At 41.1% G+C, this 20,006-nt stretch overlaps 1 protein-coding gene across 2 annotated transcripts in view; it reads right to left on the bottom strand.

Moving 5' to 3' along the window:
• The window catches only part of Farsb (phenylalanyl-tRNA synthetase subunit beta), a 68,939-nt gene extending 50,537 nt beyond the window's left edge, over positions 1-18,402 (bottom strand). The window contains exons 1-6 of one of the 2 annotated variants that reach the window (XM_052192785.1): positions 18,279-18,402; positions 6,965-7,059; positions 5,990-6,045; positions 3,481-3,635; positions 1,548-1,617; positions 475-590 (exon numbers count right to left, since the gene is read on the bottom strand). In XM_052192785.1, the coding sequence (XP_052048745.1) occupies positions 475-590; positions 1,548-1,617; positions 3,481-3,635; positions 5,990-6,045; positions 6,965-7,040 (473 nt within the window). In that variant the 5' untranslated portion in view covers positions 7,041-7,059; positions 18,279-18,402. The remainder of the gene's footprint in view (positions 1-474; positions 591-1,547; positions 1,618-3,480; positions 3,636-5,989; positions 6,046-6,964; positions 7,060-18,278) is intronic. The other variant, XM_052192786.1, reaches the window with a different exon arrangement.
• Positions 18,403-20,006: the final 1,604 nt, after the last annotated feature.

Here is a 20,006-nt window from a genome sequence, read left to right as displayed (position 1 = left end):
CAGATACACAGATACATACACACACACACACACACACACACCTCAAGTCAGTGCACTTTGACAAGCTTCAATTATTAAGAAATGAAAATTTGCTTTTATATTGTTTCAGTTTTCTATTCTATTTAAGAATATGTAATGTAACCATCAATATTATCTTTTGACCAAAATAACTTGTTTCAAGATCCACACTAAATATCTAAAACTAGGGTTTCTCACCATTAATAAATATGTAATTTTCTTTGTTATTGTTTTGGACAAGTTCTACCTATAGTCCTGGCTGGCTTGCAACTTGGCTGGCCTTAAACTTACAACAAACTCAATGAAGCAGTTCCTTTTGTAAGCTGCCTTGGGCATGGTGTCTTTTTTCAGCTACAGGGCAGTAACTCAGACAAGGAGGTACGAGAGACCAGGAGATGTGAAATGAAGGAAGCAGGAGGAGGAAGGCAAGGAGGACCGGAAAGAAGCCTGACAAACCTGCAAATATTCTGATGTAGTTTCTCCTGAAGTTCGATGAAGCTGTCATATCGGTCTTTAGTGAACTTGATATTCCGGAGAACCGCTGCTACAGCGAAAGGGCGCACTTTAGCTGTCTGCAGGTCACAACACCATCGAGACGGTTAGTTTTATGGCTTTCCCTTCATCACAACATTTTACCACAGAAAAGTGGTTGCACTCCTGACAAGGTCACAAATTTTGATTCAAACAGGCATATATTCACATCAACCAATAAGAAACTAAACAGCAAGCAGGAGATACAGGTACTATACAAACACAATTTATGTTTCAGTAAGATTTCTGAAAACATGTTAAATAATTAAGGAAAATTAATCTTTAAATAATTTGCTCACATGTATTATTACCATGTTTGTTACCAAAGCAATTCCTCTACATTTTACCTTTATAAAGTTTATTAATGTACAACAATTTAGACAACTAAATCTCCAATGTATCTTATTTATTTAATCAAAATTTTTGGTAGCAGACAATGAACACGGTGCCTCCCTCAGAGTAAGCCAGTGATCTATCACTGAGCTGTCTGTCAGTTCTCAAGCTTTTTCTTCATTTTGCTTTGGACGTTTAAAACAGGCTCTCTTTCTCATGCACCACAGGCTAGTCTCAAACTCAGTGTATGGATGATGCTGGTCTTGAAGCACTGACCTCCCTGCCTCCACCTCTCTACAGGCGTCAGACAGACACTTGGAAGCAAGCCCTGTAAAGAGGGAAGAAGGAAACCCAGTGCAGAGTGACTTGTCAGTGTGGATCAGACTTCAGGGAGAGTCTAAAGCCAGGCAAGTCATTGTGAGCATATTTGAAATACAATACAATTTGGAAAAAGGTTTCCAGGCAATACCAGTCCAATTTCAGGTGCACAATAAAGCTTGAGGTGTGATTGCATAAAAACTTTTATAAAGTACATGTGACACATGACCACAGGAAATTACATCTGACAGAAGGGTTAGTTTCATTGTGTTCTCCTTCCCACCTTATTAATATGTGTATAAAGGGGTGGGGGTTATTAAGGGAAAAGTAAGAACCAATTTTATTACCTCTTCTGTGATGATCAGTTTTTGGATTTCTCCCTTAGGCATTACTCGTTTATATACTGGAGCTTTTATCCTAAAATAACATTGAAGCAAAGTTATTTGAAATAGTGTCTTGCATTTATAAATATAAAGTGCGCATATATATATATATATATATATATATATATATATAAAATCAATAGAATTAAGGGAATAGGTTAACTTACAGTTAAGTCTCTTCCCTTGAACATTAGAAATAAAAGCAAAAACCTGCAAGCTCCCTAACATTTCAAATTATCTAAAAATGCACACAATAACCCATGGTAGTGAGCTTCTCACTGGAGCCCCAGCAAGACCACAAAGCCATCAACAGAGCAACTGTTCAAGGCACTGGACTTGACAGTGTTTAAATTTCATTACAACACAAGATTCTAAGCTTGTAAGAGTAAACAAAGTTTACTGAAATTGAAAATAGAAAGCTGGGCAGTGGTGGCGCACGCCTGTAATCCCAGCACTCTGGGAGGCAGAAGCAGGCAGATTTCTGAGTTTGAGGCCAGCCTGGTCTACAGAGTGAGCTCCAGGACAGCCAGGCCTACACAGAGAAACCCTGTCTCGAAAAAAACCAAATCCAAAAAACTAAAAAAAAAAAAAAGAAAAAGAAAAAAAGAAAAAAGAAAAGAAAATAAGGCTTCTCTGGTTCTATCTGAAGTTACTGCAGCAGAGACAGGACTAGGGAAGCCTGGTAGTGAGTGCAGTTTTAAGGTTTTCTGGGCAGCTCTCCATCACCTGAAGCCCCAGCTACTGCTGTGTTAAGTCAGTACTCCCCACTCACACGACTACCAGCCCACCACTGCCATCTCTGCACCATTTCTGATGGTACTGCCAAAGCTCAGACTGACCCAGAGGCTGAGCGCTTGCAATGCAGATGCCACTGGCTTATGGGCCATACTTAAATTCCAGAGGTTGAAATCACTTCCTAATTCTGTCTAGACATCAACACTCACAAGGTATTTACTGAAAATACAGATCCTAGGAAGGAATGGCTGTACACGCCTATGATCCCAGCACCTGGAAGGCACAGACAAAAGGACTACCTCAAGTCCAACTTCCAGGACAGCCAGGGATACATAAAATGGCCCCCATTTTTCCAAACACAAACACCTATATACATTAATTTAAAACAATAAATAAGTAAAGGTAAAGATCCTGACTGTGGTCTTAAAATCCAGTCATTTAATTTTCAAGTACGAAAGCAACTGAACAAACCTCCAAACTCAAACCAACCATCATTTTAAATATCTGCATTTACCCAAAGATATCATAGTTTCAGAATCCAGCCTAGCAACCAAAAGCATATACACTTTTGCAACTGAGCAGGTGATGTGTAAGTAAATGAAAACAAAAATAATTCTGATAACTATATCTTTGTCTTCACCTTACATTCATTCATTGCCTTCTACATTTACTGCATGCTGAGTTTGAAGAGCCTTAAAAATCTTTATTACACATCAAGAGACTAAAACTAGACAAGGTGATTAGCATACCTGAGCCCGTGCACCCACCATAAGTATTCAAAATTTCCACAAAGGTTTTCTACTCGGGCACCTTACGATTATTAATGTAAAGGCAAACATAGACCACTGTCTCCTCTGTTTTTCCTACGATGCTTTAACAAATCTAATGAACTATCTCTTCTGCACGGATTACTGAGGGAAACCACAGAACCCTGATGAAGGATTTTTATAGTAACCCTAAGATCATGTATCCCCAGTTTTAAAATGTTCCCCAAACGTTGAAATGGCTACAATCCACATGACTCTTATCTCCCAATCAGCACTCCTGAGGACCGGAAGCTGTGTTACCCGTATGAGGTTTCTCCTAGAAATCTGACCTTGTTTGCTGACAGCAGCAGAGGGAAAAGTGGCGAGACGACTCAGCAATGTGTGCAATTCTTTACCTTTCTTTGAAGACTTGGAGTCCCCGAGCCAATCCTTCCAGACACAGGAGATCATATCTGTTGGCAGGGACATCAATCTTGTAAAGCACAACGTCCGAGGCCCCCTGGGCCTTCATATTGCCTTGTTCCTTGCTTATGATTTGCTTCTCCGAAGTCTAAAACAAGCCAAAAAGAGTTTAGTAAGCTACAGAATATATTTCTTTTCTGCAATAATAACACAAGAATGTTACATGTGTTATAATCATAGCAAACAGAAAACTACTGTTTTTCATGGTAGAACACTAAAAAGCACCATCAGCAAAAGGTGGTCCACCAGGAAATCATGGATCCCACCTGTTTTTGCAAACAGTGCTTTACTGGAACACAGATAAACACCATTACACATGGTATTTTCTACTGTCATACACGGAGACAACTGAGTTATGACAGAGGCAATACTTACTATCTGCCACCTTACATGAAAAGTTTTGCCACCAAAGGAAGCAGAAGACATCACCAAGAACACAGAGAAGGAAAGTGTCAGAAGGGCACACATGTGTTACCGCATGGAAGAGCGCACAGATGTGCAGCAACGCTGGCAAGGAGTCCCACGGAACATGAGGACAAGAGGGACAGCACTGAGGCAAATCTGAACACCCTGAGAGGAGAGCTGGGCTGACAGTGAGGGAGGGCAGAGGTGGGAAGCCACAGGGAGACAGCAAACTGAAGGAGCCACTACAGTGGCCCTAACGCAGCAGCAGAGCTCAGAAACCTTAGCTATGCCTAAGGTAATATGTTACAGTGGAGAAGAACAAATTTTTCAAAAAAGATAATCATGGCCAAAAAGTTAAAATTCTACTCCTAGTTTTTATGTTTGTTATTTAAAACAGCAGGGCACTAAAAAATACACTTAAGAAATTTTCAGTCACAATGACTAAAAGTTGGTATGTGCAACACCTGACCTTAGCCAAAGGTTGAACAGTGATAAAAGTTAAATCTCAAGTGTTACTGTTGCCCTTAATGTAGAAATGCTACTCGATGGCCCCCATCAATGACCTGCTCTGAACCAACATGCCAGGCTTTCTGCCCTCCATGGCACCTTCCCATGCACACTGTGCCAGGGCCTGTCCACAGTAAGGATTACAAGCTGCTATCTGGGGGAAGGAAAACCATCGGCAGGATGGGCAGGGGGGAGAGAGGATGCAATGCACGCATACATGTGCATGAGAATGTCACACTGAAACCCACTTCTTTATATGTACGCATACGTGTGCATGAGAATGTCACAGTGAAACCCACTTCTTTATATGTGCGCATACGTGTGCATGAGAATGTCAGAGTGAAATCCACTTCTTTATATGTACGCATACGTGTGCATGAGAATGTCACAAATGAAACCCATTTCTTTATACGCCACTCAAAAAATGGAGGCAGGGTGGGTGGTGCGTGGAGAGGATGGGGGAGGGTAGGGAGTAGGAAGAGGAGAAAAAGAGAAGAGCAGGCCACGAGCCAGTCCACACAGTGTTGGGACTGTTCAAAGCTGTCCCAGCCTTAAAGCACATCTAGCCTGGCCATTAAACTTAAAATCAGAGATGATAAAATTAGGAAGGGAAGGAGACAGAGAGAGGAGGGGAAAGAAAAGACAAGGATGGAGAGAGGCCAAAGAAAAATAATTAAAACTGAGATAATGGTTGAAGAAGCAGTAATAAGAGTAATGTTTTTCAGTGAAGAAAGCTAGCTAGATGGCAGATATCAGAAGAGTTCTAAAAAAAGAATTGGAAATAACAGAGAAATGAAAGCATATGAATAGAAAATAACCTGACCCTTAGGCGGCCAGTAGGGTCCTCTTCAGACTCAGTTCACGAAGCCCATATGTGAAGGCTGAGTCTGTGCTGCTACCTGACATACATCTTATAAAAATCAAAGACCCACATGAATTTCAGAGCCAGAAGGCATGTGTGGTCATATGAAACAAATCATTTGTTTCTTCAAAATGAGGCCTGGCAAGACAAATTTGGAGATCAAGAACACAAGTAACATAATACAGGAATCCCCAAATTAATGACCAGAGACTCACTTCAAGTTAAGATAAAACACAGCAAACCCTTAGGAAAAAAAAAGAGAGAGCTCATACTTACACACCAGTTGGTTATTCACACCAAGTGGCCAGCCCTGAAAGCATACACATACAAGCAGTATGTAGAGTAATAAGCATGCTTTCTTTATGTATTTGGAAATATGTGTATACGTGTATGTCTATAAGTATGTAGTAACAACAATTAAAGAAAAAAGAAGACAGAAAGGATGAGTACACGAACGGGTTTAGAAAGAAAAAAGGGAAGAGGTAAATGATATAATTAAATTATAAACTCAAAAATAAAAAATTGTCTTAAGTAAAGTCTTTTTAAGGGGTAAAATTTGCAACACAAATTCAAACAAGAATACTTCAGGGCTTATCCAATAGTAATAAGAAAACATTTAAATATGAGCTCACAGATAGAATAGCTTTTAAAAAGAGTCTAATACATACAATTTCATCAAGTTCCAGACCAAATTCAAAACACAGTTCGTCAAATTCTTCATCAGCTAGGAGAAAAAACAGAATGCTAATTTTAATGTACTTAGCACAAATGAAAACTGCAAATGAATCTATGAATCTAGTCTACTATTTAATTTCCTAACCCTGAGCATTTGAACATGCATCAGATAGCATTATGAAAGCAAAAGGGGTTGCCAGTGGTTTTGTTTTAAGCTAAGAAACATGGCTTTACAGCCTGAAATATGGTGGTCTCTAGACTGACAAAGTTCTCCTATCTGCTTTGCTTTGTTACCTGACACAGCATCTCAAGGGTTTTCACACTATCACCCACTGAACACAAACCATCAAAGCCACCATACATGAGTGAAAAGCTAGACAGACGTCCCAAGTTCCAAGGAAAAGGGTGAGACTAGTATGTCTAGGCTCGGAGCCCACTCTCTAGCATCAAAACTGTAACAAGAAAAGATCTGCCTGATGGCAAACATCTAGAAAAACAATAAAAGGGCCGATCACTCTGTACTAATATCAGCTATACACTCTGGTTAGCAGTACTGAGATATCTGTACAAACTCAGCAGGAAAAAAAAATCATTCAGTAGAGATCAAATGAGAAAGCATGCTCAGAAGCAGAGGTCCTACCAAGTCTCAGTATTTAATTAAAACGCTCTCAGGTATTTTTGGAAACCACACTAATCAGGGTTTGATGTCCCTCAGTTTGAGGGCTCAGCACCGTATGTAAACATCACCAACACCCTCATCTGGAAACAACGTTTTGCCACCATTTTTAGGATGTAACCTTAAAAAGGTATAAATGGAAATGGACCTAGCCTAATACTCTGAAACACAAAGAGAACTTTGTCAGTCTACAAAACTAGTAAGTTCTTTCTTATTTCACTTTGTTTTGTTACCCAAGACAGCATTTTTTAAAGTCTTCATTTACCAAACACCGAACATACACCACAATTACCATTATATTCTAGTGAAGAACCAGATGTCTTAGGTTTCCTGATCCAGGGTGAGGAGTTAGCCTCAGTAGAATGCATCTTTAGTATGTCACCAGCCCTAGGTTCAATTCCGAACATCAAAATAAAATTACAACAAAAGACTTGTCTGGCCTAGATATCAAACTTCAATTCAATTTAATAAATATTTACTGCCATTATGTGCCAAGAAACAGTACTAGATGCCAGGGCTATGAAGATAAATAAATTACCATTCCTGCCCAAACTACTTCCTTCTCAAGCAAAGAACCCATAAGAGTAAATAAATACATTCAGTGCAAGGTTCAGGGTGGCACAGTGCTCCACTTGGGTTCACTCAGAGCTGCATAAAGGATGCCTTCATTAGTCAAAGATTGAAGGCAGTGAATCAAGTGCTTGGCAAAGCTGGGAACTCCTAAGTAGTTCAGTGTGGATGAAGAATAATGTTTGTGTTAGGAAGGAACAGGACACAAGAGGTAGAAAAAGGGTAGGCCATGACAGCCAAGAGACTGCCCTCTGTCCTACCTGCAAGCAACTTGGGAGGTTACCAGGAGCTTTCCAGCTGGGCAAACCCTGATAAGATAGGCTTCCCCTGACCCCTTAGCTCTCTATCTTCATTTTGGTTTGGTTTGTTATTTTTCTGAAACAAGGCCTCATAGATAGACCAGGCCAGCCTGCAAGTTATGTATAGCCAAGGCTGGCATACACTCTGGATCCTCCTGCCTTCGACTCCCATGTCTTTCTCTCACAGTCATAGGGACCAAGCTTGGTTCCTTACATCTGAACTTTTTAGACTTTTTAGGGAAGATGGAGGATAATCGGAAAGGGGAGCCTCCTACAACAGTGCAGGTGAAACACAGAGCTGTTCTCACACACCAACAGAATATGTGCATGAAGGAACATGAAAAATGTCAGAAGCAGAATGTGTAAGGCTCAATGGTGGGCTAATTACAGGAGAAATGGTGAGTGAGCAGGAATGGGTGCCTCCCAGCTCACTTAAGTGACAAGAGGCAGGCAATAACTAAGGTACCTAGCCTCCAATATGGTCTGACACGATCCTGCCTCCTGGCTCACCTTTGTGAGCTTATATATGGTACAGTCACATGAGTAAGCTAGTAACTTCAGCTAACCGTGAGGTGACTGTAGTTCTAGATGACAGCTTGCTTGCCACCTAGCAAGAACGCTAGAGACAGAACCACCCAGCTAACCCTCTCTGATCCCTATCACTCTGATATTATGTGAAGTAGCAAAGGCATATTGTTTTGTCCTCCTAAGAAACGGGATAATCTGTTATGCAGCAACAGACTAATACGAATCTTCGTCCCTGTAAAGGAAGTGGCACCAGAACTCTGGGAATAGTTTTGGAATCACAAAGCAGGCTTTGAGAACTGTAAAAGAAAACCCAAGGGCCACAAAAAACCGCTATCGGCTGAAGCTCAATGATCTTAAAATGGCAAGGTGGCACTGCAGGAAAATGCAAGGGTGTCCTTGTCACATAAGAGAGAAACTCCATCAGCACCACTGCTGCAGGTACTGGCACTGCAGAGAATGATGCTACTAAGTCTTCTGATCAGTGCTCAAAGAGCAGCTTGTTTGTTCTGTTTTGTCTTTACCACTCACGTACAAAGAGATAAACGGAGAAACAGCTATTAAACAAAAAAGAGCCAGGATGTTGGTGATTTCAAAAAAAAATTTCTTTTTGGCCTTCTAAATGTAAAGCAATGCTAAAATTAAGTAAGTTCTGGACAGAAACCAAATCCTAGGCCTGAGATAGAATCAACAGTCTGACTGAAAAACCTTCAGGCAGATCAAAGGCCCAATTTGTTCAAACAAAAGGTGTAATAAAGAAATTAGGGGTGCGCCTCACAAATCCAATTAATCAAACAAAGCTTAATTAAGAACACTGTACAAAAAACCTTAAAGTACTGAAACAGCTCATTTCAGAGGTTTTGGAGTCTGTGGTTTTTAACTAATGAAAAGGAATCCACCAAAAAATTGACCAAAGACCCAGAAAGTTTTTAGAAAAAACACTTCGCAGACATAGCCAGCTTACACTGAAAGGGGCGGAAGCAAGACAAAAGGAAGTCTTTGAGCCCCTAAAATTCTATTGACAGGAAGTAGAATGAGAACGCTAATCAGCTGTGAAGCACATGCTTTCTGGGGATCACTCAGAGGGTGGAATCAGAGCCTAGAGGGCAAGGCGCAGAGCCATGGAGAATTATCCCAGGCCTGAGACCTAATCAAGACCATCCAGCATTTGCCACTCAGTCTCAGAACTGCCATGGACCAATGGCTCCTCTGTGAGTTCCATTTTCTCCCCTCTAGTAGGTAACCCAGCTATGTTTCTCTATGGGCATCTTAGATGTATGGACGATACCTATCCTAATGCTTGAGCTTCTCAGGTGGCTGGTTAACTCATCTATCACAAGATGCTAAACATCCCAAGATCCCTCATTTACATCAGAACCAGGTTCAGATGTCTCACTGTGGACTTTGATGGTACCGTACAAGAACCATCTGGTGGCTGTGTGGAGAGAACGATACCAAGATACCTAACTGTCTAATCCCCTTACACAAGGTCAGGATTGGCCTCTGTGACCAACAGAATATGGAAAAGGATGGAATAGCACTTCCAAGCAATTATCAAACACAAATTATAGTACTTAGGCTCTCCCATCTACCTTCTCTCTCGAGGTCTCCTTCTGGGACAAATTAACAAAAGCCAAGGTGGAAGGAATTGGAAAACATCAGTGGGTAAACCAAACTCTCTGATACCACTTAAGAAAACCTAGCAGAGGAGAGATGATGGCTCAGCAGCTGGGAGCACTTGTTACTATTGCAAAAGACCCAGGTTTGATTCCCAGAACTTACACGATGGCTTACAATCATCTGCCCTCTTCTGGCCTCCACAGGCACTAGACAGGCACATGATGCACAGCAAAACACTTATACATAAAAAAATGGGTTACGTCTAAATAATAATAATGATGGTGATGATTTAAGAAACAACTTAGAAGCAGATTCTCCAGCCCCAATGAGCTCTTGACCTGACTTCAGATCTGCAACCTGGAGTAAGATACAGGACCACCAAATGTCAAATCTTAACCATCAGAAACTAAATAGCAAACAATCAGATTGTTATATGCAAAAATTTTGTCAGCTAAATGGCAATCAAATTGTATGAACTACTAAAATATATTGAATCTTATTCCTTATTCCTTTAAGCTGTATTTTTAAAACTTAGATGAAAGAAAGAACCAAAAGTAAAACTATGAATAAACCCCTATAATAAAATGGCAAACCTAAAAACCCGTTTGTGTGGCACACAGGCGGCTCCAGCAGTACTTACCATACCAGACTAGAACAGGGCCCAAACTGAAGAGCCATCAGACACCAGGTCACTGGAGTCGACCACTGCTAAACTAGAGAGAAGGGTTCAAGAACTCTGAGAAACAGGAACAACTTGATCTAAAAGAAACTAGTGAGGCTCAAGGGAGGAAGGATGAACTAGAGCAAGTTAGGGCGCTTCTCCTCCCCAAGGACACAGCCCTGCAGAGTGTGGAGAGTGACAGGCTCCGCTTGAGTAAACAACTTGAAGAAAGTCTAGAGGAAATAAAACTTCTAATTAAGGAAAGAGAAGAGCTGAGAAGAACACACGAGGCCCTTCATGTGGAAAGTGAGCCGCAGGAGAGCATCAAGGAAATGGGCGCTAAGGTTGAAGAACTTAAGACAAGTGAACTTCAACTTCTCAAGTTAAACAGATGCAGGTGAAACCCAGAAGCAGCTGAAGGAGCAGGGCTTAACTCTGAGTAAGACAGAGATGGAGAATTTAAATCTCACTCACAAGATTCATGAGAACTTTGAAGAAATGATGCCAGGAGCCAAACTGACCTCACTTTATGTTTAGAGTTCATTTTAAAGATAGGCTTAGGTTTTGACTTCTCCTCAGCTATAGACCTTGGAGAGATCAGGTAGTCAGTCAATGGTCACTGTGCCCTCCCAGAAGAAGAAAACATCTTACAGCTGCCAGAGATTCACCTTGGCTGAATGCCTGGGCTACGTGGAAAACCCTACTTCCCTTACTTCTTCCCTGCCTATATAAGTTCCCTGAGAAAATACAGTTTTGGGGGCCTTGAACAAAGTTGGTCTTGGCTTTGTTCTTCATGTCTCCTGTCTCTATTTCTCTGCCCTTCTCTCCTAGGGTCCCCTGTCGAAAACCCCAGCAGGCCGGGGCAACTGGGGCCGGACGTGGGGCCCCTTCCTGAATAAGGATTACAGGAGCAGCCGCTCCTCATTTGGATCATCAGGTCGGTGCTGATCACCACGGAAACGCTCATCTGTGGGAGATCCAGGGTAACTGATCACCACAGAAAGACTAGTCTGTGGGAGATCCAGGGTAATTGATCACCACAGAAGCACTGGTTTGTGGGAGATCCAGGGTAACTGATCACCACAGAAACACCCGTCTGTGGGAGATCCAGGGTAAATCAGACGACGCATTATGGGACAGGTATTAAGTAAAGCAGGAGGCTTTTCTTTATGGTCTCAAGGAGACCCTCAAGGCATGGGAATAAGGGTTAAAAAGTAAGATCTTCACAAATGTTGTAATTTTATATAAAATAAAATAAAAAGACTAAAAACCAAAAAAAACAAAGATTAAAAAAAGATGCTAGAAAAATTCTTAGCTCAACTGTATTTATACTGTGCATGGCTCTCAGAAGTAGAAATGGTAAATATATAAATGAAAAACTTATATATGTTGAGAAGAAATTGGAGAGGTTAGAAAAGCAGGGCGCTGGGGAGCAACTATCAGTGGCTGCCACTGTGCCTCCTCTCCCTTTTCTGGCAGAATTCCCAGAAGAAGAAGGAGATAAAGAGTTAGATCTTGAACAAGAGAAAGTAGGTTTCAGAAAAGCAGTTGTTCTGCGTCTGGGGTGTTGTATCAAAAGAAGGAAAATGGTTATAAGCTATTCAGGTGTCTCCTGGGGACGAGAGGAAAGAGGGAGACGTCCTGCTCCCTTCTCTGGATCCTACTGGAGATACCCTTAGTTCTTGTTAGGATATCTGGATCTCTTAGGGACATCAAGTTCACTTCCCTCTCTATTGTCTGTCCTTGGTGAACCATATGTCTGTCCATATGTCTGTCAATTTATGTTTATTTTGTTTGTATGAATGATTGTTGTATGTTTCATGTTTTTAAAAAATGGTTAAAACTTTATCTGCTGGCTGTCCACGGTTTGATTTAGTTTAACTTGTTTAAAAGGCAGTCTCAGTTTGCACAAGAGAAACTGATAAGTTACCTGCACTGTGGCTGGGAGTCAAGTGCAGCTGGAGAAGTCCTGCTAGGGGCTGGCTATCTACACAAGCCGCTCTTAAAGGGGCCAACAGCTTTTCAACATCTTTGATAAGAGAGCTGATGGCTGTTTTTTCCTAGAGAAACCTCTGTGATTGTGTTTACTGGGCTCAACAAGTGACAGGTGCTTTTCTCTTAAAACTACAGTTAAAAAAAATGTAAGAAACTTTTCTCTGGTTTAAATAAGTATATGTTTATAGCAACTTCACGTTTGTTTCTGACTGGTTTTTAAGATATAAATATGTTCTGCATGTCTTGGTTATAGAATATTGACTTATAAGTTATTGGGTATGTTTAAAATTTTATAACATTGATAACAGAAAGTTAGCTTAAAATTGGTAACTCAGGGTTGGAGTCATTCTAAAGAACAGGTGACATGAGCCAACCCAGAAAAACAGGTCTCTAAAGACACTTCTAAGTTGAGATAATGTTTTATGTAATTCTTATCCTAGAAACTAGACTTATAAAAGATAGAATTTAAAACATTGTCTCTTTACTGATGCATTAAAAGCTACTCTGTCATGCATTTATAAGTAAGAACTGGCAGTCAAACTTTGTATGTGAAAGTAATGCTCTTGATATTAACTTAAAAAATAGATTGTTTAAAACTGAGTTTTGTTCTTCAAAATTATGGGCATGTTCTAATATTACAAAAGAAATTTTAAAAAATAGTTTAACTGTCAATGTTCCATCAGCTGCAGTTTACAATTCAATCACAAGCTTAAGATTTTGACTCATCCATATTTGTAATTAAAACATATATCAGGTAAGTAAATCGGTAATATCCTAGACAAATTGTGGCACAGAAAATTCAAATAGTTTGATTTAAATGATTAAGATCTTAAGTTTGCCACAGGAGAACTTAAACCTCTGTTTGGTAGTCTCAAGGGGAATGCAAATCCTAATTCCCTAGACAATTAACTGATGAGGGATAATTTTTTTTTTTCCCGAGACAGGGTTTCTCTGTATAGCCCTGGCTGTCCTGAAACTCACTCTGTAGACCAGGCTGGCCTCAAACTCAGAAATCTGCCTGCCTCTGCCTCCCAAAGTGCTGGGATTACAGGTGTGTGCCACCACCGCCCGGCTGATGAGGGATAATTTACTTTACAAAAAAGTCAATTGTTGGCTGTTTCACAGCAGTCCTTTGGCAAAAGGGACCATTAATGTAAATTCATATTTCTTCACCTCCAAGTAAAGTTTGAACACCCTATTATGAATCTGTTGCTATGTTAATACAAAATTGTAAGATAGAGTCATAAAAATATTTTACAAAAAAAAAAAAAGACTTGATGGAATATTTATTCCTTAGTCCAAACAACAATTACATTGGTTATTGCAGAATACTAATATTCGGTCTATTGCACAGCAAACTTTTTAGGCAAATTTGATAATCATTATTCCAAAGACAAGCTTTTAAAATTTGCCTCTCTATATATTTTTGTAAATGTATGCATACAGTCAATAAAAAATACAATTGCTATATTTATAAACAGCTCCTCTAATGATAGAGAAATATATATAATAAGATCACATGTTTATTCTCTTAAATTTTCCTCCTGCTTCACAAATAATTAAATTACGTGCTATAGCCACTGTTTTTAAAACGTTAAATAATCAAGCTTTTAATTTATAGACTGATAATTAAAATAGATAGTTCATGGCTTACAATTGCTTAAAATTAATTTTTATAGATATTGCTAATTTTCAAATTTTATATAAATGCAGCTTAATTTAAGAAGCTTATACTGTTTCTTGCTTTTCAGACACTCAAAAGCTCATACTAGATTGTCCAGACTCCTTAATGAGGACAATGCCACAGCAAGTTTACATATTAGGCAGATTATAGACTTTACACAAGAACAATTAGTCAAACCATCTCAGTCTTTACATCATCAAAATAATAATAGCTTAAGACAATAATTTGATATTTTTAAAAAATGTACAAGTCAAATTATAAAGACTTGTCCTCAGTGTCCTCAATTTTTTCATGTACCACATAATAGTGTTACTCCTTGAGGATTCGTACCTAATCAAGACAAATAGATGTAACTCATATTTCTGATTTAAAAAAGTTAAAAATATATATATGACTATTGACAGCTTTTCAAGCTTTCTATTTACAACTGTTTTAACAGGAGAAGCAACTAAAACTAAAATTAGACATTGCCTATGTTGTTTTTCTATACTAGATGTTTCAAATTAAGATTAAGACAAATATTATAACTGACTATTACAGTCAGTCATTTGAGATGTTTTGTTAACAATTTAATATTAATCATATTACTAAGATTCTTTATAATCCTCAAGGACAAGATATTGTAGAACAGGCCCATAGAACTTTACAACAGTATTTTTATAAATAAAAGAGGGGAGAATCACATCTCCGTACACCACAAAATTTTTTGAATTTCAATGCCAAGGAACTCTCTGAGTGTGGGGAAGAGGGCATGTTTGTGTTTTTTCTGCAGGATGCTGAAGGAGCATGCTAGCTGCCAGAGTGGTTAATAAGCTATGCTGATCACTGAAAACAGCCGTGGCCCTTCACACCTTTAGACGCCTCCTGCTAATGCTGACACTACAGACATCTGCAGACTCAACATCCCCCTGCAGAATTTTTTATATCTTCTGAACATTTCAGAAGAGAGAAACGTGAATTATTTTTGCCTTTTGTTATCGGCCTTTCCCTGACTACCTCTAAATCTTTGGCTTCTCTGCAAGGGCAAAGAACTCCACTTGCCCAAGTTGCCTTGCAGAATTGCTGTGCCTTAGACCTTCTCACAGCAGAGAAGGGTGGAACCTGCCTTTTTCTTAAGGAAAAATGCTATTATGTTAATAAATCTGGCCTGATAGAATTACAGATGCATCAACTCCATATGCTAAGTAAAGATCTTCAGAGACAGAAATTTTCTGGAGCTGCCACTGATTGGTAGCATGGTTTCCCTCCTGATGCCCCTTGTTGGGCCTTTGCTTATGTATAAGATTTATTAGACAACAGGTTGACTCTGTGGCATTCAAAACCATACAGGTACTTTATCATCAACTTGATTTGGCTGATAGAGGCCTGGCTGAGCCATGCGATGACATCGCCCCCACGGGGGATGCACAGCAACACAGAACTATGCACACTGGTTCAACATGGCGTGAACTCAGTGTGGGCACCTGCAAGGGGTGTAAAGCAAGGCATTGAAGGGAGAGGACCCAATTGTCCGCTTCTGAATCCCCCATGAAGCACACCTGATTCGCCTAGGGGTTGGTGTCGGTCCTCGGACAACACTACATTATGTGGAGGTCTCCCACCAAGATAGGCTCTGCCCCTCCTCTCCAAAAGACACCAAGAGCCACCTAAGTTGTGGGAAGATCAATCCTCTGTTCCCCACGAGAGGGGTTGGGTCACTGCTTCCCCCCTTTTTGGTTAACGCCCACTCGTGCACCAATGAGACCTATAGATGTCCACTTTCTCGCCGGCCTCACAAAAATTAAATAAAAAGGGAGGAGATGCCAGGAGCCAAACTGACCTTACTTTATGTTTAGAGTTCATTTTAAAGATAGGCTTACGTTTTGACTTCTCCTCAGCTACAGACCTTGGAGAGATCGGGTGGTTAATGGTCACTGTCCCCTCCCAGAAGAAAAAAACATCTTACAGCTGCCAGAGATTCACCTTGGCTGAATGCCTGGGCTATGTGGAAAATCCCACTTGCCTTACTTCTTCCCTGCCTGTTTAAGTTCCCTAAGAAAATACAGTTTTGGGGCCTTGAACAAAGTTGGTCTTGTCCTTGTTCTTCACGTCTCCTGTCTCTATTTCTCTGCCCTTCTCTCCTAGGGTCCCCTGTCAAAAACCCCTGCAGGCTGGGGCAAAATGAAATCTGTCAATCCCCCAGGCCTACACCGAGACTTGGTACTGTGGCAGCGCAGGGGCTGTCAAAGAACCATCAGAAACCAGTTCACAAGAAAATAAATATCAAAAAACAAACAACAAAAAAAACCAACTGAACAGAAAGGCAGTCACAGGGAGGATTTAGAGGACAGAGCTGCTGCAAGGGAATCAGGGGAAACAAAATGCCCTGGGTAACAAAACCTGCAAAGAGAAATGGAAGATGATGGTGGCAGCTGGAAATAACAGTGAATTCGGAAGGGTGGAAACCCTGGAGGTCTCAACAAGGTGACATGTAAATGCACAAATGAGACATTATCTGAAAACAAGAGAACAAATGAGGGATCCACACTTCATTTGGAAACTCACTGTTTTGGTGAATAGCCTTTTCCACTTCCAACTGCCACTGAACTGACATTTAAAAAGAAAGGTTTCAAGAAAGAAGACAAGAGAAACAATGAAGATTAGTACTAATCCAGCTGATGTATGCCTCAAATACCATCAATATGTATGAAAGAATCTTAGCAGTCTGTGTGGGGAAATCTAGCTTATTTGATCGCTCACCTTTTCAAAGTGGAGGAAAAAGGAAACAATGTATTAAAAACATTATCTGATAATAGCGAACAGGTTACAAGCCTCTTTGTCTTTTAAAATTCAGACAATTAAGTACTTTACCAGAGATAAGGGCCTGACTAGGAACTGATTCTAAAGGCCTTAAACTTGCCACATACCCTCTATGCAGCTCAGAGACAGCAACCGCTAGTAGAGAGACTATGGTTTAGGATAACAGGATAAGTGAGGGATATAAATAAGCCTATTATATAACAGAAACTGGTTAAGAAATTAAAACCACATTCCAACCACATTCTATTTCCTGTTTCTGAGGACTTGGGACAGTTCCTGGTCACAACTATAACTGTATCTATCACTTGGGAGAATGAGTCAGGAGGATTGCCCCAAGTTTAGAGCCAGCCTGGACTTCAGAATAAGGTTCTGTCTCCAAAGAACAGCAACAAAACCGACAAACACGGGGAAGGGTGTGTGTGTGGGGGGGGGGGTGTAATGCCTAAAAGCCCACCTTTAGGAAAAAAAACTTAAAAGTTTATTTGTACTGACATCAGTACTGTCTTACTATGACCAGCTGTACTTGCTCCATTGTGTTATCATTTTGGCCTCTAATACTCAAAAAAAGGGGGAGGCTCTCATAAAACACTCGTTATGACCTTTATAGAAGCTGATAATTACAGGGTGAAGCAGATGTCCACATCTGGGTAGGAAATGATAATCTGACTAATATTTACCTCCCCCCCCCCGCGCCCACTACCATGGTTTAGTTTTACAACTGAGGAAGAAAGAGGTGTATCATGAATGCTAAGCCCATAGAAGAGATTCTAGTCAGGGCTCAAATCAATGTGACTTATCAAGTGCTACCCCTGCACATCACCTGGTTTCCTATCCCAGAAACATGTAGCACATCCAATAAACCGTTTGACTAACGTCACGGTCTGTTATTTTCTCATTTCTGCGTCATGTACACATCTCTACTCTCAAACACTGCCTGACACACTTCTGGAGTCTAGTCAACACTAAAATAAAGCCACTGACGGGCTTGGTGGCACACTCTTGTTACCCAGGCACTCAAAAAAACGGAGGCAGGAAGGCTAACGGTTCGAAAACAGCCTGGGCTGCATAGTGAGACCCGCATCTTTCTCAAACGTGTCCGGTTCTATATCAATCTGGTTGCACAGCCTACATTCATGATGTAACCCAGGGCATGTTTCCTTGTCTGTGTCCCTAAACCAAAGTTGGTGCTAGGCACGCAGGAGGAGTTCGGTCTCTGAATGAATGACACAGAGAGCCCAACACGCGCTGGTGATGCAACGGAGCCACCGCAGAGCCGGTTCCGAGAAGCTACTTCAGCCCTGCAGAGTCTCCACGCCCATCAGCGCACCCCTGAGGACTCTGGCCGTGCTGAGCCAAACCCCGCGTGGCGGAACGAACGCCGCCAGCACGGCCTTCTGCAGGGCGAGCCTGGCTCCCGCAGGCACCGAGACCAGGCTACCGGGCGGGCACTCACTGTAGGTCCGGCCCAGGGCTTGGAAGAGCAGGTCTCGCTTCACGCTGACAGTCGGCATGGTGAGTCGTGCACACTGCGCCTGCGCCACGTTGCGGGGCCTCAGCAACCCTAGAGCAAAGGACCCGCCGCTCCTCTCTTGAGCTGTCTCATGTGATGCCTGCCTAAATTCAACAATTTGCGCACCCGTTTTCCATCCGAATGTGGGAAAATACGACTCTCTCAATTATTTAATATCTGTTCTGTTGTGCTGATAAACAAAAAGGTTGGAAAATAGATATAATCGGGTGGAATTATCTCTACTTTGACATGCAAGAGTGCGGACAGACCTCAGAGGACCGGATTCTCCCAAAGCCATAAGGAAGCTGCCAAATTGGGTAGGCGGAGCGCTAGAGCGATGGGGAGGACTTCCAGGTAGAGAAGTCAGCCCCGAGGTGTTTGAAAGGCAAGATAACTGGGTGCAAGACTTCCTGGAAAGGAGCCACCACTGCCCGGCTTTTACTTAATCCCTTTACTCTCTTGAAACTCTACAGATTTTATACCCAAGCCTTCTTTGAACGCAACAGCAACCTTATGGGTAGGCGTTGTTAGAGACCGCAGAACTTTTCTATCACATGCTGTACTAAGCCTGAAATGTGCCCGAGCAGAGGACCTCCTTACAACAACTCTGAGGGACGACAGGAGGTCAAATAATGGCCCACTGAGATGTCAGGACTTAATCCCTTGTAGCCTGCAAATGCTACTTTAGGTGGTATCGGAGCCTGTGTGGAATAAGCGAAGGGTTTTTTTGAGATAGAGCTTAGCCGAGGTTATTAGGATGGAATGCAACTGCATGCAGCCTCAGTAAGCGGAAGGCAGTGGTTCAGTAAGGTCTCTACAAAAAGTAAAAGTAAAGTAGGTAACCTTCGGAAACTGGAAGAGATAAGGAGAAAAGTCTCTCCCAGTCTATTCGGCAGCCCCCAAAAAACTTGGATTTGGGCCAGTAAAACTGCTTTTGGGTTTCTTGCCTCCAGACCTGGAATATAACAAAATTCTGTTTCATCTCATTTATTATTCTTTATAATTTGAGGTAAATGCTCGACTCTGTGACTGAAGCAGTCCTGGAACTCATCCCGTAGCTCTGCATAGCCAGAAAATGTCAGAGATCCTCCTGCTTCAAGGTGTCTTGAGAGATGAGACTGTGAGTCACCACACAAGACTCAAGTTTCTATTTGAAATCAAAAGTTTGTGGTACTTTCTTTCATCAGCCATGAAAAAAAAATACAGCAAAGCAGAGAGATAACGAAACAGCCATGGACTGTAGGACACAACCTGTAAGGCAGAGCAGAAACATTGCTTCCGCAGGAGAAATGAAGCAAGGGCCACCACTGCCCTTCATTTGAGGAAGCAGACCTGAGGCCAGACTTAGGCCATCAAGACCCTTAAGTTTCTCACTGCACTAATGTCCACTTACGGCAAGTCCCATGTGTAGCTTTCTGCCCCTCAACTGCAGTAAGTGTGCACTTACTGCAGAGTTTTTTATGGCCATAACCTCAGTTTTCTCATCTACAAAATAGAGATGGTTATACATAACTTAGAAAAAATTACTGTAAGAGTTAGAAATGATTCTCTTAACTAACCAGCACAGTTACTGCTCCTGGAAATAGGGCAGATATCATCATTTTTGTCTTATCAATATTATTGCTCTCAGTGTCTGTTTGTATCCACCATCTCTCCCAAACAATGTGCCAT

The sequence above is a fragment of the Apodemus sylvaticus genome, chromosome 9 (genome assembly GCF_947179515.1).
Source record: "Apodemus sylvaticus chromosome 9, mApoSyl1.1, whole genome shotgun sequence".
Taxonomy (NCBI): Eukaryota; Metazoa; Chordata; class Mammalia; order Rodentia; family Muridae; genus Apodemus; species Apodemus sylvaticus.
The sequence above is the reverse complement of the archived record's forward strand: the minus strand, read 5'-3'. Positions and strand labels throughout refer to the sequence as shown.